At 45.2% G+C, this 18,239-nt stretch overlaps 1 protein-coding gene across 1 annotated transcript in view; it reads right to left on the reverse strand.

Annotated features, from left to right (window-relative positions):
- The window catches only part of SOBP (sine oculis binding protein homolog (Drosophila)), a 117,588-nt gene that overhangs the window by 35,492 nt on the left and 63,857 nt on the right, over window positions 1-18,239 (reverse strand). Inside the window, exon 5 of the mRNA XM_009327917.1 lies at window positions 17,152-17,247. Within this exon, the coding sequence (XP_009326192.1) occupies window positions 17,152-17,247 (96 nt within the window). The remainder of the gene's footprint in view (window positions 1-17,151; window positions 17,248-18,239) is intronic.

The raw sequence follows: 18,239 nt of genomic DNA on the forward strand, positions 1-18,239 counted from the left end.
AAGAGGATGGACAACAGGGATGAAAACCGGAGATGGGTTTTACAAATGGAGCAATTGCCTTGCCTCCCTCCCTCTCCTTCTGGTACTTCCAAGGCCCCACATTTTCTGCTAATGACCCCATGGAGCAAGCCCTCAAAGGAAGCCATTTTATCTCTTTGTCCTGCAATAACCACTGTGTACTCCTGAGCACTCAAGAAACTTCTCTGATAGCATAGGAAGCTCCTCAAAGCACACAAGACTGCTATGCAAACAGTAATAAAGCTGACTCTCTGCTGCCGATGTTACTAGGGTAGAGCGAGCGGCTGGGCCAGCCGCTTGGAGCATAAGCTTTGCACTGACCATGGCTACTCTGATTCGGTGGCGCTTTATCCCAGCTGACAATCATGCAGACAAAAGGGATGAGGTAAAGGCAAAGCAAGCAGGAGGAATTCATCGTCACAATTCCACATGAGCTTCAGAAGTGCAATTATGCCCATTTTCTGAATGGGGAGCAGAGACAAAGAGAGATAAAATGACTTGGTGTGCTGGTTCTGGCTGGGATAGAGTTAATTTTCTCCATAGTAGCTAGCATGGGGCTAAGTTCTGGATTTGTGCTGAAAGCAGTGTTGATAACACAGGGATGTTTTCGTTACTGCTGAGCAGTGCTTACACAGAGTCAAGGCCTTTTCTGCTTCTCACACCACCCCACCAGCGAGTAGGCTGGGGGTGCACAAGGAGTTGGGAGGGGACACGGCCGGGACAGCTGACCCCAACTGACCAAAGGGATATTCCACACCATATGACGTCATGCTCAGCATATAAAGCTGGGGAAGAAGGAAGGGGGGGGATGTTCAGAGTGATGGCATTTGTCTTCCCAAGTAACCGTTATGTGTGATGGAGCCCTGCTTTCCTGGAGATGGCTGAGCACCTGCCTGCCGATGGTAAGTGGTGAATGAATTCCTTGTTTTGCTTTGCTTGCGTGCAAGGCTTTTGCTTTACCTATGAAACTGTCTTTACCTCAACCCACGTGTTTTCTCACTTTTCCCCTTCCGATTCTCTCCCCCATCCCACTAGGGGGGACTGAGTGAGTGGCTGTGTGCTGCTTAGTTGCCAGCTGGAGTTAACCCACGACACTTGGCCAGGGTCACGGGGAATATCTGTAACAGAGCTGAGGAGTGAACAGATGCCTCATTAAGGACTGGTCTAATACTAGGCGTCAAGGCAATCTTCCTTGTAAGAAACACAGGGCTTGTGTTCAGAATCACAAACCACCCAGTTTGGTCATACTGAGAAATCAAGCTGTGAGCAGCGGCAGGTAACTGACCGGTTTTTAGCTGGTAAAAATCACAGTTAGTAACATCTGGGCCTTACAGCATTAGGGAAGGGGACTTTCTACAGCTAACAGCACCGAGGAGCCAAAGACTACAGAAACTTTGAAAACAAGTAGGGACATAAAAAATAAGTGATGTGATTTATCATGTACCTGGGGAAGAAGACAGTTAAACTGAGAGAAAGGAAAGAGAGCAATGGAGGAAGAGAGATATTCAGAAGGGGAAGAGAGACCTAAGGAAAAAGTTGCAAGGAGCAGAAAACCAAAAGCAAAGGACAAAAATAATTTAAAATGGAAGAATAGCAGATATACTTAGGTGAAGACAGCTCAGCTGGAGTGCCACAGGGACGATCCCTGCCTCACTGCAGCTTTCGATAAACAGGCACCAGCTTGCGTGAATTCTGGACGGAGGACCATGTTCGTGCTGGGGACAGTCGCATGAGAAGCAGCCCAAGGAGACAGGCTCCCAGCGCAAGGGTACCGAGGCAGGTGAGGCGCAGCCATCGTGCGCCCTGGTGTGCTCCACTCGCTCCTTGCTCGGTGTCTGCAGAGAGTATAACGTTAGCAGCAGCTGTTTCAATAATGTTTTAAACCTTCCTGCCCTCCTTTTCAGAGCTCCAACATGTAGATTCAAATCCCTGGACATTCACAAGCAATTATTTTCTAATGATGCTAGAAGCAAAGCTTCCAGTCCTATAGCTTCAAAAAACCCTGCCCAGCCATGCTCTGCTGTTGACCTTTTCAAGACCTAAATATATATGAGATACCTAAATAAGATAATTGGCCAAGTATAAAGCTGGTGTAAGCTGGAGGCCTTTTACCAGAGGTGACACAGGCCCACTCTAAGCAGGAGAGAAACTGCAGGAACTCCATCCTTGCTGGTTTGCCCCCTGCGTTCAAAAGCTTCTCTGATGCTTGCTCCTCTCCTGATTTTGTGTGATTTTATTCATGTGCATCCCAGTGTTAGGTTTCACAGTGGCTATGCTTAGCTGTACAAACTGTGCCAAGTGAGCTTACCGGAATAGCAATGTTGTGCAGGAGATGGTACTTTTGCAAGGGCAGCCCCAAATACCTATTTTCCACTCTTGCACGAGAACAGCCTATCATGCTGTATAAGATATAAATGTTTTGTGGCCTTGCAGATAAGCTAGATAGACAGCCGATCCATCATCATGACTCTGCATCACCACCATGGTGAAGGGATAAGGAGCGAAGCTGATGGCTTCTGCACAGCAAACAAACAAGCACAGAGAGAGTGTTTGCTCATTTCAGTGTGCAAAGCTGACTTGTTTAAGTATGAGTATGTTGCTGATAGCCAAATTTTAGTGACAGCAGCCCCGTGGCATCTATCACTGTTTGCACTTCTGCTAAAAATAGTCGCATTGTCTCTGGATTTTTTCAGATGCCACATCTGCAGGTAGTTTTCGCTCCCTCCACCCCATCTCTACCCGTTACCGTTACCTCCACCCTCCAGGGTATATCGTGCTCAGGAAGATACTAACCACACAAGGTTCGCGTGGTGTCACAAACACCTGAAATCACTTCCCTGTCCTCACCAAAAGTCTGTGCCCTTTTCTCTCTCTTCTCCTCTCACTTGCTCTCTTTCTCTGTTATGCTTACAGGCAGGGGCACCAGGCACAGCTTCAAAATGCCCCCAACGCCTTCACTGAAGAGTGAGGTTATCTAAAAGGGAACACACGCTGTCGAGACTGTGGCGTGGTTTCTCTCAGACCAGATCATGATATTCACTGCTTCTCCATTTACAGAGAAGTGAGCAATTTTCTCTTCCCCGCCCCCCCTCAGCCTACAGCACATTACAGATATGCTTTAGAATCGAAGCACTGGCTGGAGGAACTAACAGATCTTTTTCATTTCTAGCTTTTCACTGTATATATACTCAGATGAAGCACTTGTCTCAAATTCAGGGTGACCTGCTCTGAGTCAGGCGCCTCCCAGAGCTCACCGGGGCGCTGTGTTTACAGCTATGAAAAGGAGCAAATCCCACCCAGGAAACAAGCAGCAGTGAGAAAACACACAATGTGAAATCTCAACACTTCTGATTCCCTCTGAGTGTCGCAATCCGGGCACCCTCCAAATCCCTCTTCTAAGACAGAGCTACGTGGAGTTCCTGGGGGATCAACAAGGTCCAGGCTATTTCGGATTTGCCCTCTTTGTGGTTTTCTAACCCTGAGAGCACTGGGAGGTCCCCACACCTGCAGCAGCTCATACCTCTGGCATGGGTACCCGCATTCATCCAGACGGATTTTGGTGCAGGACCAGGGCTTTGCATACTTCCATGACACTCCTGCTGTGGCAGTGCACTGTGGTATCGATGTGCTACCACTCTGACATTCAAAAAGTGGCTCTGAAAATAAAAGGCAGATTCCCCAGGCCACACAGGATTTTGCTAGCTCAGCACCTAGGAACCCACAGCCAGCCAGCACAGACCATGAACTGCAGCGCCCATCAGTCTGCGAAAATTCAAAAAGCCATTTCCATTTCTCCTTGCAACGTACCTGCACTAGCGGTAATCCTCAATGTTTTACAGCAGAGCTGTTTTCTCTGCTGTGTTAATCAGATTTGCTTTCAGCAGGTTTTTCTAACAGCACGGGGGGGAAACTGGGCCAAACTTGTCTACATGATGGCTCCTCCCAGCACTCACACTGACTCAGCTGAGCTGGAGGCAAACAGTGGTGGGATTATAGTAAACTGGACGGAGGCAAGCACAGCCTGCCTTCCAAGCGCGCAAGCAAGGTACTCCAGCTCACCCAAGCAGGCTGCTGCAGTCCGGTCGGTCCCCACCTCCTGGCTGAGCGCAGAGGCTGCCACAGAGGGACAGCAGCTCAGGGACACCAAGTGGACACATCTCCCCAGGGCGGCACTGGGGAGGAACGCTCTCTGCTCCCGGACAGAAGCAAGCCACCACTTCTGTCATGGCTGCTGTGTGGTGACTTGGGGCAGCTGAGATTTCAGCGAGGTCCCCAAGGAAGGATTTTAATAACCAATGCAGGCAAATATCTTCATTTATGTGGGGGGTATGTCAGCAGGCAGGCCCTCTGGTTACTTCCTTTCACCGATCGCAGTGATTTTGAGCTAATCTGGTTTGAACTTTGGACAGCTTGCACTCATCCAGGCCTTGGCCATGCCTCACTACTGGGGAGACTTTCAGCCCTAGTTTGTGGCTGGAGGAAGAAGAGACCTAAAGCTGAACTGCCGGACTGTGGAAGCACATCAGCTATAACCCCTCATTAAATGAATGTGGCGTGGTGACTAAGAAGGGTGACAGCACAGAGCCCTGCGGCAATGCACCGAGCACACCCGCTGGGGAGAAAAGCACTTGCTCAACACAGCCCCCTGCAATCTCTCGGAAAGGAAGAAATAGGATACGCGTAAGATAAGACTGGACACATTTTCCAGGCCCTGCACAACCCCTGTGCCTGTAAGGGTGTGCGTGCACCTGCCGAGGACACCGTTCCTCCCCAGGAACGTGCTCTGGCAGGGGCACCGCGTGCTGCAGATGCGTGCACACCCGGGAGTCTCACCTGCATGCTTTTCTCATGTCACTCCCTGCTTCCAATTTAAAGAAGAGACTTAATCCTGAAGGATCTGGTGGTTTACATGAGATACGGTCCCAGAGGTTTATTAATACAATGTGAAAAATAACTGATAAGAGAAGCATTCACCATTTCTCTCTACTGAGTCAATCTCTTAGCTCTTTAATATTTCAGTTCCAGCATCCTTCAGCCCTTACGACTTGGTGCCGGGCCAGCTGTAACACGATACACCAGCACAATGTCCTAGCGCTATCTTCCGGCATTACATAAACCTATGTTTGGGACAGATTCTCATCTACTTTGAGACTCCTTTGCACCACTCTGGCAGCAGAAAGGGGCCACGGGAGTACATTACATGCACACCACCTTTTGAGACTTCTTTCTACTGCAAGAATGAAGGCATCCCTGGCTTGAGCCAGAATCTGGCCCTTCGCTTGATGTGTTTAACAAATGAAGCTGCTGTTTGGATCCCAAAGACAGAGAGAGGGTCAGTAACCGAGTGAGCACCAAGTGCTTCTTCCCTTGGCAGTCGAGAATCCACGTTGTTAGAAAGTGGAAATGTATTGGGTGTGTTAGCTTCCTCACCACAAAAAAGAACTCTCAGAAAGTGACTGTTTCCCATCTTGACTAAGGAGACATTAATTTCAGTGGCATGTGCAGTAATGTTCATTCAGGACTGGCCACAGGTGGTCAATTATTCCTCTGCCTGTCTAGAAGAAGCATGTTTATTCCTCATAATAAAAGGTATTAGTACAATACAGAGTTTATTGCTCAATTAGGAAAGTGACGTGCAAAGAGTTACAGCCTCTTGCGGAGAATACAGCTAGAAACAAATTTTTGCAGCTAGAAACGAATTTTTGCAGCTGAATGAAATACCACCTCCTCCTCACCAGACACACAAAAACTACCCAACTTAAGAGTCAACTGACAGGTATTTTAGGACCCATATTTAACTAGCCTGTACAACCGAATATTGTATTGTATATTAAAGCTCTAGACTATAATTGTGTTCTTTTCTCTGTTTAAAACATTTTTAGTTGATCATTCAGGCACTGATAAAAAAAAAAACAAACCACAGAATTGAATTTTGGTCCTGAGCATAAACAAAGCTGTGCATTGAGCAGAATTTGAGAACATTGTACACATGCACACTTTGATCACTTTGTGGGATCCACACTCACTGCTCTGCTTGCTTCAGATACTATGTATTGCCTGGGCAGTCAAATTGTTTTTAAATACCTAAAAGTAAACCTTGGAACCTGTTTTCTCCTATTGTGTCAGATAATAATTCATAATAAATGAACTTCTCTGCAAATACCAAGGGTGCTGTTGTTAGCTATTTGGAGTATAACACAACATTAAATAATAGATATCGCTTTGCACTTCTAACATTTTAATCTCGAACTCAAATTGCATGCAAAGGCAATTAAATAACAGCATCCCCATTTCAAAGCTGGAGCCCAGACATCTAATCATGAAGTCAGCAGATACCTAACTTCAAGCATACAAACAGCCCCTCTGCTTGAATTGAATGGTTCTACGTGCAAGCTCGAAGTTAGACGCATGCAGAAATATGCAGTTCAACTGATGACTAGGTATCAAAAATGTAGGTGTCATATGGAAGGTATTTATCTAGTTAATGAACAGATATAGGCACATCTAAAGGTGGTTTAACCAATCCTAAATCAGCACCTAATTATTTTGAGTAAATCACACTCTAGAAGTGCTTGCCTTCCTCTGTTAACTATCAGTGGGACTTAGAAAGTCCAGCCCAGATGTCAAATACTGAGATGCTACAGCTAGGCATGTGAACCGACCCATGTCCTAAACCAAAGGGTGCTGTGGAACTGGGAAGAAACGTGGCACAGGTGAAAGCCAGAGTGAAACGTGGATTCAGCTGGAGCTCAGACTGAAACATCCATTGCCTCACTGTGAGTGCAACTGAGAGCAAAGTTTGACCACCTGAATCCCACAGGAGTGTTATCCTGAGGGATATCAAGCACAAGGAGACATGCACAGTCCTTAAAAAGAGAAGTAACCTCCGGCATGATGAAGGTTTCACTGAAGTTGTTAATGCTAGTTTGAGGCAAGGCGTACAGCATGGAAGTGATTCAGATTACTATGACCAAAATGGACCCTGCTTGTAAAGACCAGCTGTGCTCAAGATATTGCTGCACATTGGTCTGCATGTACACCCACCTGAAAGACCCCAGTCCGCAAATGAAAGCACGAACAAGAAAATTTCATGTTGGGAAACAAACACTTCTTCCCAGAGAGAGAGACAACAGCATATCGAAATCACACCGTGCAAGACAACATTTATAAAAATGTTGACAGATATCATCCCCCGTTTGACTTATGGAGCCATCAAAAGCTCACTTCCACAGAGCATTTTTGGACCCTTTAGTTGACTAAATCACCAATTTAGAATCTGTCAGACTTCATTATGCAGATTAAGAGTCTCTCCTTGGTTTCATTTGTTATGCATTAATAAGAGAGCACTGGTGACTGTATCCTCTCACACAACCAAAGCCTTTCTGCCATTACATAGTAAATTTTGTTCTTTCTAGCGTTCAAAAAAAACCTCAACACAACAGCAACGCGGCTTAGTTGCTATGCAAAGACTTAGAGCCACTGCATAGGGATCAGTTCCAGAGTTTGGTTTGATTCAAACCAAGCCAGGCAAATTACGCCTGGATGTGATCTGACAACTTTTTCCTGCTTGCCTGTTTCTCTCGTCTACAGGTGAAGCGTGCGCTCAGGCCAGACCGGCCCCGGGATTCCCACAACCCTGTGCGATCCCAATGCGCGTTTACTGCCTTCCAGCTCGATGCCTGGTGCAGTTAAAATACTCAGTACCAACAGGCAGATTTATTATGAATGCTGGTAGGGATCTTTTTTCTCTCTCATTGACTAGATGTGACTCAAAAAGTTAATGGTAATTGCTCTCATCTTCATTTAGCAATGAGAGAGAGAGAGAAATGGGAGCAATTTGCAGATCTGAGAACAGGTCATTACAGGTGTGTTATATTAGTGTATTCATGAGCCCCCTGGGACAGCCATGCTGTGATATCCAATAACTTTCTTAATGTGTAATTACACACCATTGGACTATAATTGATTAATTGAAAAGAGAATGTAGGCAGATGCTAGGCCAAGGCTGCTGCTGCTCATTAAATGAATATGTCCTTGCTTCTTTTTAATAAGTTAAGTGAACTACTCAAAAGCAATTTAGTGAGAACTGAAATTCATTAGATTTTAAGTAATTATTGGTATTAACTTCTATAATAAAATGCAGGATTTATATTTGGGTTTTTTTTTTCCCATCCTGAAAGCAATGTAATACACGTCACTGCTGAGACGTAAAAATGGTGTCTGCTACAGACAGCAGTGAGCAGTGAGATACACGCTCTTTGCAGGCAGATTTTCTTCGGCGTGCCTTCAGGTAACTGCGTGGCGTTAATCTGCCTTCTTGGGACATCATTCCTGGAAGCCCTGCGCAGTCCTAGGGATTCCCAAAGAGAATATCTCAGAGCTCAATATCCCAGAGCACCCCCAAGCCTCCCTGCAGTCCAGCTGAATGGTGGCCAGGCTCTTCTCAACCCTCTCTCCCATGGGCTGGATCTTAACTCTGAGAAATAAAAAAAAGCATGGGCTCCTGATTTGCAAAATCCCACTCTCTTGCCGCTCTTAAAGGGGTCAAAGCCTTCAAACTCTTTTCCTTTTTAATAGAGAGGACAACGCTTGCAGCAAGATGAGGCATAAGCCAGCTGCACTGTTACAGAAAGTCACACTGGTCTACGTAGGCATCTTTTCAGACCTGACAAAACCCATTCTCATTAACTCCCTGCATGAGTGAGAGCCAGGGTCAGAGGTGCAGAAGCACCTGAGCACCAGGGGACTAAAGCCAGTTTTCTGGCCTGACCCTGGTGCTCCAGGTACGGCCGTGGCGAGATGCAGAGCGAGGGACGGCTCCTCCCAGGTAGCTGCCAGGATGCCCCACGTGATACTTCCCCCGGGCCCTACTGAGTCAACTGCATCTCCTGCACAGACCCCAAGGAGAAAATATTTATAGCTCTGGGTGATGACTTTGGAAATTTTATTTCCAATTTATGTGGAAGGAAATCTGATGAATTTTATTGCACCGCACTTCACTTCCTTTGGAACAAGGCATATCTTTATTCTTTAATGTTCCATAAAAACTGTCTGAATTTTATTTAAATTGGTTATGAATGCCAGTTTCATAAAAGCAAAGCCACAATTCACAACTGGTTTTCTTTCCAAGGAATACAAACCTGCTTTTTTTTTTTCAGTTTTATAGAGGTTTGGGTGGGAGGATGGCTGACAATTTTTTTCAGGCTTTTTTACTTTAAAATTTATTGAAATCCTTATTAAAAAGTAGTCTGCTAAAAATGCCTTTTCAGGTAACAGTTTCTTAACTTTTTACTTGTTTAAATTCCCGGTCAATAAAAAGATTGGTATTTTTTTAAAATCATTTTTGGAAAAGCAATTTTTCAATGAGAACACATTTAATATTAAAATTATAACTTCAGTAAACACATCAAATGAGGAAAGCAAAGTAAAAATAGAGTAATACAACACAGCATTGCAGTGAGGAGAAATTAAGGTTGGAGAAATTATTCAGAGGTCACCAGTAATTGCATATTTATTAATAAAAATTTTAACGCTTGTTCTGGGGAGGAAGATGACAGAATTGGAGCTGTAATGGGATTTTAATTATTTTCCTTTTTAACAAATGCATTTTGCTTCTCTTTTGAAATAATAATAATAACAACAGTGATGTTAAAAACTGGAAAACATGCCTCCTTCTGAGGAAAGGCAGGCTTGTGCTCACAAAGCGTCAACCGCCACATCCTAAAATAATGCTCGTGTATTGGTATGAAGGAAAATGCCAAACCAGAGACACTGGGGCGAAGTTGCTTGCTATTTCTAGCGTACCCGAGGCAAGTGCTGTGGGAAAGGGGATATACAACTTGCTCTCGGCTCTGGGAGGCCAAACACCCACCGTCGGTAGCTGTGGTCTTTCCCAAATCTGCCCCGTTCCCATTGCCCGTCTTCCCGTGCTGCCCATCCCTCTCACTGTCGCATCTTTTATTTCACCTCTTCAGCTCGCCGAATCGTCTTCCTTAATGAGGTTCACTGGACTGAAAAGGCGGGGATTATGTAGAGCTACTGGGGGGACCAGTCTGCTTGTGCGGGAAGCCGCATCCCTGGCCATGGCGGAGCTTCGTTCCTTTTATCCCCGTCTCCTTCCCTTCCTTCCGCCCGCTCCCCATGCTCCTGGGGATTTTATACCTTCTATTTTATGTGTCACTGGGAACTGGCAGAGACTTATCCTCCTTGCTGCTCTCAAGGGTTAATGGCACTCCCCTGCCCACCTCTGCAGGAGACGTGGGGAATCCTTCGCCTTCCTTATGCTGTAGGTCATGGTCACTTGCTAACCCGCGGTATAAAAGGAGTGAGGTTTGGGTCTTATTTCCAGTAGAGGTGCTATCTCAGACTTGCTATGACAGGGTTGTATTTTCTGTAAGTTCCTACAGCTGGTCTCTGATTGCAGCCTTCAGCTTAAATATTATTAAAGATCATGTTTGCTACACTTCAAATTAGCTGTTAGCTGGCCTACAGCAATTTTTGGTCAGAGAGGGGGAAGACGGCTCGAAGCAGTTGTTTGCCTTTTCTTGTCTACAGAATACAGGGTGTCATTCAGAGCCCACTTAAAGTTAATGGGAGGGATCCTATTGATTTCACTGGGCTTTGGATCAGAGGTCGTGGAGTCCTAAACATGGTGTGAGTGAAGAAAAAAAAAGCATATTTCTTTAGCAGGATGGTGGTGCAGGACAGAGGAAGGGGAACAGAAGGCCTGAAAGACCAAGGAAATCTCTCAAGACCCCCGAGAAGGTCTGCTGTGGTCCCAGGAACAGGACCCAAACCTCCCAGGTCCAGGCCGTGCTGCCATAATGCGAGCAACGGTCTTCGCTTCTAGTATGGAGTAGAAAAACATATAACTAAAAAGCAGGGCAAAAGGGACACAGCCCATGTGCCGGGCAAGACAGCGGACGCATTTGTTCTAAAACAGTAAATAGATATGTGTAGACAGGCATAGAGCTTATCATTTCCCAGGGACAGCACATCGTGGGGCGGCTGGCAGGCTGCAGCTCTGGATTTGGTCCTGCATTATTCCGGTGAGATGCCTATCAGGGTGCAGCTGCCGAGGCAGCCAGCGCCCCGTGGGTGCCTACCTGAGCGCCTACCTTGCAGGCAGGCAGGGGGCAGGGAGGGTCAGCCGGAGCCGGGTGTCGGGGCTCCCTTCTCCTTCCGGGGCTGCAAATCTGCCTGTGAGCTGAGCACTGCCTTTTTTCAGTGGATTTGCCCAGCGCCTGTGGACTTCAACAGTCTTTAGGAGCGTGTGTAAGGTACACATAGCCCTTCATTCAGCCTGGCAGCAATTAAAGACAAAAAGAACCTAATTTTGCCTGGTTTGTTACCCTTGCTTGAAAAGAAACAGAATGCAAGTTTTTTGGTGGGGTTTTGGGGAGGTTCTTTTTAAAATATTCTGCTATAACTCATGAACAATTTGGTTTTTGAAAATGAAACGTTACAGGCAATTAGTCTACAATATGACCTAAGCCTCACTGTTATTTCAGTCACAAGAAAGGTTGAATTTCATGCGGCCAAGATTACTGAGGTTTTAAGAACATCAGTATCAATTCACTGCTACAATTGCTTTTCTCAATATTTTTGTTCCAGAGCCATAACTGCCATTCTGACAGCTCTCTGTGCCTGATCCAAAGTCCCTGAAATCAACGGCGGGCTCTTCGTCGGTTGTTATGGGTTTTGCACGGCCATTTGCTTGAATCACTGCATACGCCACGGTGCAGCTGATGGAGCAGTATCTGTTGCTCTCAGACTGCGGCGGCAAACTGAGCAAGAAACTGATGAAATCCATCGGTAAACCACAAAAAAATAGCACTAGCAGTGATACACAGCAAACGTCGAGTGATGCTGAAACAGGGGTAGGCACCGCCATACAGGTTTTAACTCTTGGCAGGCTTGGTACCAGTAGCTCTACAACCTGGAGCTCCATGGGGTGTCACAGGTCTCGTCCCCCTCTCCCCTCCCGCCTCGCCAGGGTCCTGACCACAAGGTTGGTACCCGAAAGGCTAGATGTGGCCCTGCACCCTTCAGAGCTGCTGGGCGGCAATCCCGCTCCAGCTTTCTGGCTGAAAGCTCTGCGTGCCCCAAAGCCTGGGCCAGGATGAAGGAAGCGCTCTCCCTCTCCCTCTGCTGCTTTGCCACCTAGCAGGGTGAAGGAAGAGCCAGGGAGAGCTACAGCGGGGAAGAGCCTTTGCTTTCTCTCTCCTCTCTGCTAGGAATAAGGAGGCAGTGTGGGAGACAAGCAGGGGGGAAAGGCAAGAGAGGGGATGAGCAAAGCTATCTTCCCCAAATTCAGTACTCCTTTGAGGGCACTGCCGTTATAAATGGACTGCTGGGTATTTCCTTTTAATGCTGAAGCACTAACGGGGAGCGGTTTTGCTTGACACTGATGCACAGGAAACAGGTCAGGTACCTTAAAAAAAAGAATCCAAACCTCACTTTCTGAAACCAAAACTCTCATGGCCTCCAAAGGATACCGATATGCATATTTGCATTTAACTTGACTACAACTACAAAACCTACTGGCCTCATCTGATCACAAATATTCTCAGTGTTTTTTAAAATCAGTCTTGTAGGTATGCAATCTTTCCCACATTCCAGTACCGTAACGCTGTGGTTAACCTGCCTGCATCCTTGCTGCCCCGTCCGGATGCCCCACGTGTGCCATGCTTCCTGACCCTGCCTCTAGTGCTGGAACAGCAGAGCAAAGCGACATGACTTCAAGTGAAGCGTCAGCTGCAGCTCTGGCTCCTCTCAGCCTTGCCATAGCCTCCCAAAAGGCTTTTGCTCGTAGGAGAATGTTTTGCATTTCATGTTTCAGTTGTAGATGTGTTTTCAGAGCTTTCTCTGCCTCTTTTTGCTAGTGATTAAAGATAACTGGCCATAGGTGAGTTTGCATTAAATCCAATAACAAGCATATTTTATTTTGTGTCTTTTACATAACAGCTTCCAAGCACCAGGACTACCTTATAATTCATCACATACTGGAGCCAAGAATTTATCCTCCCAGAGCAGAACTACTAGGAGCAAACTTTTTGATTTCAAAGAGAGAAAGATCATAATTTTACTGCAGGAAAACCATGGATCACAGCTGGGTGTGGGACTGGAAATGAATTTTTTTTTCAGGGTGTTTATGTTTTGTTTGGTTATTTGTTTGCTTTACATATAATCCCATAGCAGTGGGTGGTACTCAGATCATCTCCATAAACAAATGATCTGGAAAGCAACCTGGCATTTAATTTCCTTAACCCATCAAACCCTCATTTGCTCATACAGCAGCACACCAATCTGAAACCTTGACCCAATATTCTGGGTAACCGGGGGGGGGGGAGGACAAACTGTTGGTTTTTCTTTCCCACTTTTGTTAAAAGGCATCCAAGCATGGCTCTTCCTACCCTGACTAACCTGGGTAGGTGCCAGATGGATTTTTCCTTTCTCTAGGCAATGGCTCAGGAATTTCAGCCAGCTAGAGCCAGGACTGTGGGCTTTTCACTGGCCTTTTCACTCTAGCCTACCCTTCCTCCGCAGTTAATCCCATCTCTCTCCCCACATCCACTATTAGCTGGACTGTACTGCTCCTTGACAATTAGCTTCCAGAGGACTAAATTCTGCTTTTTCCTTCTGGAAACAGAGAGGTGTGCCTGAAAGAAAAGCTTCTAGCCATTTGTGGAATAAGAAATTAAAATCCTGAGGCAGCGCCTATGGTAGTAAAGCGGACGGCTGGCCAAGACAGCATGCTGGCCTGGCTCTTTAAAAATAAATTTGTTTTATGCAGTTCCCAGTATTTATCATGGGAAGCTAAACTTAAGAAAACATGATTCTCAAAAATACTGAAAAGTTCACAAGGAAAATTCGATGTCCTCATTGACTAGAGCATCTTAACCACTTTGTTTTCGGCTCTCTACAACAAACGGCACGACACGACGTATCTGGATTTAATGCGGGAAATGAATACCCTAACCTAATCCTGTAACTGCACAATGACTTTCTATACCAACGAAAATCTTTAATTGCCCCTGCTTTTCTTAATGCGCAGGACTACCATAAGCACTCAGGGGTTTCTTTTGGCTAAATTATATCTCTTTCTTCCTCCTATTTCCTATCAAGCTCTCTCTCAAAAAAAACCCCCAAATAGCTGAGTTGTACCTTGCTAACCAAACCATCTCCTCTTCTGAGGAGTAAGCAATGAAGAAAGCATACAATTTGTAATAATGTACGTTACTATGCTTTCAAATCTCTCCAACTACTGAGGAGTTAAAGCTCGCCATGCGTGCCTGTGACCTGGGATGTTAAGATTCAGCTGGTGTAGCGCAGCTCTTGAGGGAGAGCCCTGGCACACAGCGCCCTGGCCCCTGGATCCTGCCCGGCAGCACCCTCCCAGCACGAGCATTTCCCAAACAGCGGAGCCTGCGCTTGCCGGAGCAAACCTTGCTGCAAAAATGGCAGCTGAACCCTAAAGCAAAGAAAGCACTTTTGAGCCGAAGCCTCCAATTTCACCTGACAGGCTATTACAGTACTTACTCTCAACTGCGCTGAGAAAACTCCAAGGATTTCCCGATTCTCAAAAGCATAAACAAGTTTCAGTTTCTCTTTCATTTAAAAAATCTCAGCTTTTCGCTCAGCCAGCATCTGACTTGCACTGGGTAAGTTTTTACCGTTGGGAAAATATTTTTTAAGAGGAAGCAGCTGTCCCCACTCCTTTCTTTCATTTTTTTCCCCCCTCTCCCCTCCCAAGGAGACAATTCCTAGCACAAACGTAGGAATACTGACTAGCCTTTAGGAGAAAGATGCTGTCTTAATGGCCAGTTCCCGTGAAATTTGCTTTACTCTCGAGCACATATTAATATAGCATTGTTTCCCAAAAAGTAAAAATATAGAAGGAAAACCACTACCTCTCTGTGAAACACGTAGCATCTTCGACAAATAATAACACCAGTTCCCTCCCCACCAAAGCCTAGGCCCAGCATCATATTTTCACTGAAAGTTCCTAAAATACATCTTTAAAGATAGCAGAGGTACATATTCATTATTTGTCCACTTTTTTTTTTCACATACAAATTGAGTACAGATTACATCCCTGCCAATTTTGTTTCCAATAGCACAGGAAAAATAAAACTATGACAAATTGCTTTTATTACTTCCTTAAACAAGAACTGAAACTTGTCCAAAAAAGCACATGAAAGACTAACTTGGATGACTTGAGCTTTTGCCAAGTGCAGAAGTGATATAATAAAGCAAAAACTTAAATGCATATTAATAGAGAAATAATGAACTGGGCATTAAAAGAATGCTTGATTTTAATAGCACAAAGGGGGTTAATTGGTTCTTTGATTGCTTGCACTAAAAATAAAGCAGATTTTCAACTGAAATAATACATGACATTTTATATCATGTTGACTCCCAACTCTAGTCCTGAACTCCTCCAACGCCAAGAAGCCCTATTGACTTCGGGGGCATCTTTGTGTGCTGTGATGGTTCATCAGGCCCGATTTGACCAGCGGCACAGTAATTAAGCATGGCCTTGAAGAAACAGTTTCACTTATTTGGCACAAGAATTGTGACTGCACCGGGGAATTGCTTGTTGTATTTGTCTAGTTTTCTCCCCTTAGGACCTAACCTTGCCGCCCCTGAAACCAACAGCAACTTTGCAAGGGGTTTAAGAGGAAGCAAGATCAGGTCTTATGGGTCACGTTGCTTTTTGCTGAGGAGGATTATACTGGGAATGCACTGACCTTTCTCAGTGACACCCGGGCTCTAAAAAGCATTGTCATTACCTAGCTGGGCATTGGCTCAGCACCGGGGACGCCTGGGGGGTAGGTGACCTTATGAGCCTTATTGTGCAGGTGAGGCCAAGATGCTCTGCGCTCTGGCCAGTGCCGGGAGCGGGGACTGGCCACCACCTCTGGGCTGCTGCCCTCCAGTCTGGGCTTCTCTGATCAACTGCCTGAATCTGGGGGCTGGCTTTGGCACTGGGTTACGTCAGCTCATCAGCTCAACTTCACTGGATGCTGCACCTGGGACACCAAGATTAGCATTTGGCCCTGCGTCCTCTACGGGGGAGGCACACACGGGGTTTAATGCAGAGGAAACGCAGCTTGCTCCTCCACCGCCACCTCCGCCTTCTATAGTTATAATGAGAAAAAAAGTGGTGTTGTTTCAAAATATAACCCTGTGTTCTGACTCCACAAATATTTCCATTTAGCCAAATGATACATTTTACTTAAGTGCGGCTGAGAAGAAAGGCGAATGCGAGGGAGAGATCTACCAAATCATCTAAAACTCCCTTTTAGAAAGCCATGTGTGAATCTCTCTTAAATATATTACAATTCATTCTCTGTTTACTTTAGGCAAACAGAAAAACTCATCATGGAGCACTCATTTTCGCAAGCTAATCAAGAACATTAGGTCCCAACAGATTCATTTAATAGAAATATAAAAAAAATTCCTGCTTGCTTTTAATCTTGCCTAGCTGCAAATGCTAAAATGAACAGCGAATTAACCCTGCCTTGGAACAGAGATCCTTTCACAGCTGATATCATCTCTCTTACGGCTTGTAAACACTCCAGGCTCCCTGTATGTGCTTTCCTGGCTTTTGCTCTTTCCCCGCAGCAGAGGAGAGGAGAGGAGTGGAGAGGAGAGGAGTGGAGAGGAGAGGATGCTCCCGCCTGCATGCAGCTAGGAAGGGGAGGAATAGGCGAGCTCTAAAGGGAGTACTGCGTGTCAGCAGAACGAAACGCCGCGCCGCTGCCCGAAAACAAGGCAGAGCTAAAAGGTGGATGGGAGAGTGAGTTTTGGGGTGCCTCGGAGGAGGGGGGGGGCTTTTCGTGCATTACCCGCTGCTCCCTGCATGGCTCTCCCTGATTTACCGTGCGAGACAAGGTAGTACGACAAGGCCATTCACGTGCTGTCATCAAATATAAGAGATTTTTCAAGCAATTTGAGATCTTAAATTGTTCACGGATAGCAGAACTAGCATTAGAACGCTAAACAGGAAAAAAAAAAACTATCATATTTCATAATGTATGTCATAATGAACAAAAGCCTTTCAAAAAAAAACGGTTTTCACTGTGCTAAAGTAACAATCTAGACTTGTTGTAAGTATGTTATTCTTACAAGTAGTTCGCAGTTATTCTTGAAGGCAAGTCTTGGAGTTTCCTTAGCATAGTGCTGCTGGGGAAAATTTTCAGCATGTCCATCTTCATCTCTAGCCTGAAGGGAAATATAATGGCCTATTTAGGGACTTACAAATAATGGAAGGAAAAAAAAAAGTAGCTAAAAGCATAACAGCTCAGATCATTAAAACAGACGGGAATCCCAAAATACAACATTATTTAAAAGTTTGTTTAAATACGCAGTACACCTTTTAGATATGAGAACTTGGGATGCTGTTTTCTTACATAGCTTAGCTTGAACATGCAAATTCATTGCATTGCAAATAATTAGAACAACAAAAGACAAACCCAAAATGAAATATTTGAGCTGGAAACTGTGAGTAACTCAGGGTTTCAATTTACTCCATTGCATTTTTTAGGATTACATTACATATGTACTCGTTTAAACTTTTTGACATGCTTAAGCAATCCCTAGATAAAGTATTTTCAGTTTAACAGCAAGGCCAAAAAAAATAAATAAGTTTTCATACTCATAATTTACATGTAATACTATTATAGATAAGTGGATTCCCCCTCCATGTTTAAGTGAAGCTTTGAAAGGAGCAATCATCTAGTGAGAACAATGATCCTTCAGTCAAATGCGGTCAAAATATTTAATGACAAAGATGCATTAAAAGTTACCGGGTATTTGGAACTATGCTGTTAATTAAGAAAGCTGAAGTTTAAATGGAAGCATTACCAGAGCCCATTAGCAATCCTGCTTGCATATAGTATTTTTCCCTTCTCATCTACAGTGTTTTCTGCTTTCGAGTTATAGCAAAAGGGAGAAGCAGGTGAAAGGAGGAGTGTCAGCAATACACTCATTACACTGTTCATTTGGGTGACACTTGCACTCCGTTCCGCTCCATCTCATCTGATCCCTGACTGTTCGCTCTCTCCCTCTCGCAGCCTCCCGAAATTCACAGCTGAGCTGTCTCCCTCACATATGGCTTGCATATAATTATGCACATTCCATTTTACACTGCATTAAAATGATGAGCTCCTGGCTCCCTGCCAACCTATTTAAATCAGCCCCTGCCCAAAGAAGCC

The sequence above is a fragment of the Pygoscelis adeliae genome, unplaced genomic scaffold, assembly GCF_000699105.1.
Source record: "Pygoscelis adeliae isolate BGI_AS28 unplaced genomic scaffold, ASM69910v1 Scaffold76, whole genome shotgun sequence".
NCBI lineage: Eukaryota > Metazoa > Chordata > Aves > Sphenisciformes > Spheniscidae > Pygoscelis > Pygoscelis adeliae.